The sequence below is a fragment of the Schistocerca serialis genome, chromosome 2 (assembly GCF_023864345.2).
Source record: "Schistocerca serialis cubense isolate TAMUIC-IGC-003099 chromosome 2, iqSchSeri2.2, whole genome shotgun sequence".
In the NCBI taxonomy this organism is placed as follows: Eukaryota; Metazoa; Arthropoda; class Insecta; order Orthoptera; family Acrididae; genus Schistocerca; species Schistocerca serialis.
The window spans coordinates 538,396,670-538,403,638 of record NC_064639.1 but is presented as its reverse complement, the minus strand read 5'-3'; the positions used below and the strand labels follow the sequence as shown (position 1 = coordinate 538,403,638).

The 6,969-nt window shown below is 42.1% G+C and overlaps 1 protein-coding gene across 2 annotated transcripts in view; it reads right to left on the bottom strand.

Annotated features, from left to right (window-relative positions):
- Nucleotides 1–282: 282 nt before the first annotated feature.
- Nucleotides 283–6,969, bottom strand: part of LOC126457513 (myosin heavy chain, fast skeletal muscle) — a 313,877-nt gene continuing 307,190 nt past the window's right edge. For both annotated transcript variants that reach the window (XM_050093850.1, XM_050093851.1), the window contains one exon: nucleotides 283–1,436. In XM_050093850.1, the coding sequence (XP_049949807.1) occupies nucleotides 930–1,436 (507 nt within the window). In that variant the 3' untranslated portion in view covers nucleotides 283–929. The remainder of the gene's footprint in view (nucleotides 1,437–6,969) is intronic.

Genomic DNA, 6,969 nt, shown 5'->3' with positions numbered 1-6,969 from the left:
AAACTTCTTAAACAATATTGTTATAGGATTTCCTTTTCGTTAATAAAGGTACGAAAACATGCAAGTAAAATGCAAATGGTCTAATTGAATTTTTGAGGACAATTAACTTGAAAGGAAAATCACATGTCAGAATTTTTGCTGGATGAAGGTCAGTCTGATAACGCTGTGTTTATGAAGATTCATTGTATAGTCATTTTATAACAGGTCCGTTGTAGATCTGTTGGATTAGTTAACATATTTTGGAAGATGTTTTTATTTGTTCCATAAATCATTACAAATAAATATGTCCAGTGGAGTTTATTTATCTCAGCTCAAATTGCACTGTACATGAAGTCTTGAAGTACAATTGTGGACCGAATATGTTATACAGATGAGCAGGGCTTTACAAATCACAAGCCATTCACATTTAGGACATCAGATATTATATAACTGCAGAGTGTTAGAATAATGAAGTCTTCTTCACAGTGCACCTGCACAGTGTTGACTGAGGTTAAGGCATCTCTGAGAGAATACAGAGACTGGAGCTGTTGCATGCTACAAAAAAGCAAAAGTCTTATCTCCTCCGAAATTATATGGTAAGTACAAACCAAAAATGGAATACTTACGGTTATAATAAGTTGCACCTGTTAACTGCTTGTGAGTTCAATAAAAATTATTGTAAGAAATCTTGCCTGTTACTCTACATAAAGACAAGTCACATAAATATTTACAAAAATACTACGTTAAAGTTAGATTGCAGTGATACATGTGGCCCTACAGTGGAGTACTAACGTTGGTATCTTCACAGGAGCTCAAAAGAGCCATTAATTCTGTGTCTGGTGGTAATTTTTCCTGACTTTGTTTCCGACAGTAAAAACCACCATTCATTCTTCAAGGTTACTACATGAACTTGACTCAATGTTTGATGTCATAGTCATCATGTAGCAGTGTTACTTGGCATTTTGTTGACCGAGGTTCAGATTCCTATCCGGGATTTCATGGGGGCCTGGACTGAGTTCTTTTATCTTGTTCTGTGCTTCGAGGAAGCTCGACCTGATGTTTTCCAGAGCTTCCCCTAGCCCTTGTTTGACATCGTTGAACTCGGAGCCGACGAAAGCGAGTCTCTTGAGCAGGTAGTTGAGGTTGTCGTCGACGACGCTCATCCGGCTGGTGATCTCCCCGACTTTGCCCTCCATGCTGTCCATGGTGTGGAGGCTGCCGTTGACGTACTGCTCCGTCTGCTGCTGCAGCCGATCCAGCGCCGTGGTGGAAGCGGACAGCTGGTTGTACATGGTGCCGATCTGGCGCCACACCTGGCTGATCTCCTGCTCGATCTTTGAGCTCAGGTTCGCCAAAGCGCCTGTCTGGTTATCCAAGATTGTTGCCGAAATGTCATCGAAACGCCGATTGAAGGTGTTGTTCAGGTCTTTGGAATGGATCTTGACTGTATCTCCTACCTGAAAAATAGAGAGAAAGACTTCAGAATCAAATCGTCGTGGTGCACCAATCTTTCAAGACTGTAGGGAATGATAAGACATTAAGTCAACTGGGTCAATGCCAAAAATCTAAAATTGCCAACATTATTCTCATTGCTAATTTTGTTGCTATGTCTTAATGAAAGTTGTTTGGTATTAGATGTCTCAACAGCGAAACAATATTGAGGTGTCAGATACATAACTGCAATCAGTGGCTTACTGTGACACGTGTTTTGAAGTTAACGCTGTTTTTACGTCGTCACACTTGACTTTGGCAGCAAAAACGGACACAGCTTGCTTCTCCTGAAGAGCATGAAGGCAACAACAGACCATGTGTTCTCCATATTATAAGCAGTTTATCATCAAATATGTAGGTAAGGAGAGGTTAGAAATATAATTTATTTATTGCAAATTTTGAGAAGATCTGAAAGGCAGCACTTAATGACATTATATTCCGGTTGCAGCATCATCTGAAGGGGTCTTTTGATTTGATATATCTGAATGAAACGTATATGAATCATTTGTGCTCTGTCGGCCGGTGTGGCCGAGCGGTTCTAGGCGTGTCAGTCTGGAACCGCGCGACCGCTACGGTCGCAGGTTCGAATCCTGCCTCGGGCATGGATGTGTGTGATGTCCTTAGGTTAGTTAGCTTTAAGTAGTTCTAAGTTTTAGGGGACTTATGATCTCAGATGTTAGGTCCCATAGTGCTCAGAGCCATTTGAACCATGTGTGCTCTCCAGTGTGTTTATCTCACCCTATTGATTACAAAGCACAATCCCAAGCTGAAAAGTGGAACCCGCCTTAGTTTGCTCCCTGACATAGTGAAAACTTGGCAGGGTGATAGGATGAAAATAAAAGGACAACCACTTTGGCTTAGGTACCAACAGGCAACAGCTTCCGAGAAACTGATGGCCAAAGCTTCCACGCGACCTCATCAGGCTACTCGCACGTCGTGAAGTCAGCTGCGTTGGTAGTGCAGTCACTAAGAGCACCGTTTCGAAATTTCACTATGCCTGTCCAAATCCAATCTTACGTTATGTGTTTCTTTTGTTTTGGTGGAAGTAAGTTATCACAATACCTTTTTTTGACGTTGTGAAACGCAATGACAAAAGAAATAATAGTCTGAAATCTTATTAAAATAGATTTTGTTCTCACAGTTGACACGGATTAACACTTTCTAGAAAACTGATACCATGTTTCCGCTTGTGGCAAGCAACAGTAAGGTTGGTATATCTCCACTTTCCAGGGCGTCTCCAGACACGTTTTCGTTGGTCATCTGGGCTCAGTTCGAAGTGGGACTTATCACTGAAGACAATTCTGCTCCAGTCAATGAGATTGCAGGTCGAAGACTTGTCTGGAAACGCCCTGAACAGCGGTGGGATACCAAATTGATGGTCGTCCACCATAGGGCCCGGCATCCAGGAGTGATGGTCTGGGGTACCGTTTCTTTTCATAGCAGGACCCCCTTGATTGTCATCTGCGGCTTCCTTACAGAACAGTGGTACGATGTTGATACCTCGTTGCGTTTCATGGAAAGCCATCCTGGGCTCACATTTCAGCAAGACAATGCCAACCTGGACACTGCGAAATTTTTTACTGCCTTTCTCCGTGCTTGCCAAGCCCTACCTTGGCCAGCAAGGCTGCCGGATCTCTCCCCAGCTGAGATCGTTTGGAGTCTTACAGGCTCGAGATTTTAACGGTGTACCGCGCCGTTTCGACAGAACATGGCATGATATCCCTCAGGAAAACATCGAACAACTTTATCAACAAACGCCAACCCGAATGACTGCTTGCATAAGGGCCAGATGTGGACCACTGCGTTATTGAGTTACCCGATTGTGAAGTTCTTCCTTTTGAATAAATCATTCAGTTTTTTCTGAAATTGCAGTCATTTGTTTGTCTGCACATGTGCATCGTTTCTACCAGTTTCCGTCGTGTTCGGGTATTTCCTTCATGGTGCTGCGCTTTTCTTTTTTCTTGTTTGTCTTAGGGTGTGTTTACCCTGAAACAACTGATAGAACATAGTGCCTTAAAAACCAAAAGACAGTAGTGAACTTTGCGAAGGCTTATGAGTCCATCGACATATAGACTTTTGGAAGAATTCTGAGGAACACAGAACTAGAAGGCACTATATGAGAGTTGACAGCGGGAATTCTAACAGCCGCAAAGGCAAGGGTTAGATCCGGAGGAGCATAATCGGAAGAGTTTGAGATCAAGACAGGCATTAAACAGGGAAATGGACTGTCACCAATTTTATTCATAGCACTGGATAGAGTGAACAAGTAGTGCAGAGGAATACAAGAGGGACAAAAAGACGATAGAGCCTATAGGCACCGCTTAGTCTTTGTGGATGACACAGCAGAAGTGAGACAGAAGAAGTCGCGAAGATATAACTCGACAACCTAGGAAAGGCTCACCTAGAACAAGACAAAGACATTGTATACCACTTGAAGTAGGAAAACACCAGAAGACAAACTTAAATATTTGGTAGAACTTATATAACAGGAAGAACCGGGAGCTATGGGGACCGCGCGGCCACTACGCCATGTCGCTGACTGCGCGGCCCATCCCGCCGGAGGTTGAGTCCTCCCTCGGGCATGGATGTGTGTGTGTTGTTATTAGCATAAGTTACTTCAAGTAGTGTGTACGTCTAGTGAGCGATGACCTCAGCAGTTTGGTCCTTTAGGAATTCACACACATTTCAACAACATATGAAGCTATGTGGGACTAAAGTCTGATTTAAAGTAGTCAGTCACTTGACGTATGCGCTGCGAAGTTGCGGCGTTGTCACGTCAAGCACTAGCTGGAGGCAGCCGCCTCAGCGCAACGCTAGCCGCGGCGATAGAAAATCGTTTTAAAGCCTTTATCTTCTACAAAAAGTAAGTTAAAAATTTCAAACCCACATATGATGTATATCTCTACAATGTCTCTGAATCTGTCAAATATCTATTCTTAATTTTAATTAGGACAAGAGTTACGTTAATTTGTTTGAAACCATTTAAATTCTCGTTTTCACAAACAGCTTCTAACTTATCACGTCATTATTGAAAAACTATTGGTGTCATAGCAAAATATTTTTTCTATTCATTACCAAAATAATGCACTCGGCAAAGAATCCTTAAAAGTCTTCGTAGTGCATTACGTTTCCCGTATATAAATTTCTGAAAACAGCGTTTTTAAGAAACCCTATCAGTACTGAACTCGAAACAAGTATGACGTTTAAAATCTCTATCTCCTATAAATATTATGTAAATATTTTGAAATTTACGTACAGTATCGGTCTCAGTGGTATCGTTAAGCATATCAAATATCTTGTCTTAATTTTAATTACGGCCGTTGTTACATTAACTATTGAAGTGTGAGAAATTTTCGCGTCCGGAAAAGTTTTCTTCTTTGGATTGTAAATCTCGAAAACTATTACACACATTGAATAACATCTTGGTGTATATACAAAATGAAATAGAATTAAAATTCAGTCTAACTTACCGTAAGGAGGTGATGAGAGCTGGCCAAACAGTATTTTTTAGTCTCACAACAAGAATAAGAATTAATCGAAATAAATTCACAAACACAATATTTAATGGCAGTAAGTACACTACACACTAATCAGACAATGCGAAAACACCGCTTAATTCAGAGTCAGTGGAACTATCCGTGTCGCTGCTCGTATTGACAGATATAATCAAGTCTTCGACACTTTGTTGTTATTAAGATACCTTCATTGTTCCATGCGTCCTGTATCACTCTTTCACGTGATGCACTACCTTCTGCCAGTCTTCCGGTGTCACAATTTCAACTCCGGTTAATGTGAATTTCTTATTTTCTGCCGTTTAACCCGAGCCCAAATCAGCTCTATTGCGTTGAAAGGGCAATGGTGAGGAGGCAATCTGAGCACTTTATGCCCGAATTTTTTTGCTACTTCATCCACAATGTAAATCGAATTCTTTGGCTTGTGTTGCGATACAAGTTCTAATACTTCTGCCCTTGTCAAATTACTGTCGAACTTTACCTTATGTTTCTGTAGCCAGCTAACAATGTCGTTTTTCCGCGTTGCCTTTGTGGATGATTTATCTTGTATTACTGAGCGATAAGGAGCGTTATCCGTAACAATGATACTGTCGAACTTTACCTTATGTTTCTGTAGCCAGCTAACAATGTCGTTTTTCCGCGTTGCCTTTGTGGATGATTTATCTTGTATTACTGAGTGATAAGGAGCGTTATCCATAACAATGATAGGGTTTTTTGTTAAGTTCTGGAGCACACAGTCTTGAAACCATTTCGCAAAAGTATTGTGGTTCATCTCTTCGTGGTAGCCGGAGGTCTGAACTGAATAGCAGCAGACAATATGGAACGAAACCTTTTGAATTTCCGGCATGTGCTACAATTATCCTTTTTCCTCTGCCGATCTGAGCTGCCATACTGCTGCTGATGGTACCGTTTGTCCAGCCTTTTTTAAAACTGTGTCCTGCATTCACCCACGTTTCATCAAGCCAAACGATATCATCAAAATTTGTTCCCACTAATTCTCTAAGAAAGCGGCATCGCCAGGCTGCCTTATCTTGGCGCTCCATTAGTAGCTTTCTGCCAGAGATGGATTTATAGCGGAATCCTAACATTTTCACGACTCGTAACAATGCCGATTTACTACCCTGAAACAGGTCAGCCGCTGTGAGGGTAGCATGTAGTTTTTTGAGTGTCGGATACTGCTTCCTCGAATAAAATGCTTATATTTGAAGACGAATGACATCTTCCTGAAAAGAGTCAAGTTTTGTGACCCTCTTCTCTAGTCGCCTCTTTTCCCCAGGTGTCTCCAATTTAGATGATTCACTTGAGCCTTCTTTCGTGAATTTCTCCTTGCAGATTCTTATTACTGATCGTTCGCTAACTTGCAGAGCAGCTGCAGTTCGCTCCACCACCTTATTCAAAGGAACGAGAGGCCCTCCTGCATCCCTCTCTCTCTCAAAATACTCCCTTAAGGAACACACGTACTCACGCGCCTGCCTGCGTATAACGACGCCATGTCCGCCATTTTTTGGAGGTTACCGAGGAGTGTGCAACCTCGGGACTGGCTGGCACAATGCCTTAGTCAGCTCAGCAGAGCGAAGTGGCAACGCATTGGCAGCCGACAGCGCCGGCTGCCATTGGTTTATTGGTGGTGGGAGCCCTGCAGCCCGTTGCCTGTCAAGTGACAACTAGTTTAAATAATAGTATAATACAGGACAACGAACATGAAGTCCGTCTTGTGCATGACCAAAGACATATTCAATAAAAAGAAAATGTTAACAGATGCAAGGATAAGACATTAAAAGGCAGCTGTGAGGCATACAGTACTATATGAAGCTGAGGTGATAACACTAGGAAGAAATAATGCAGAACAACTGCAGGAAGAAGAGAGAGAAACACTGAGGAAAATACTAGGTCTTAATAGAGGTGGTGAGGGATGGATGCAAAAACCTAGGGAAGAATTATACCGGAGCGTGAGGACAGTATCAGGAGAATCGGGGGGAAAAGGGCA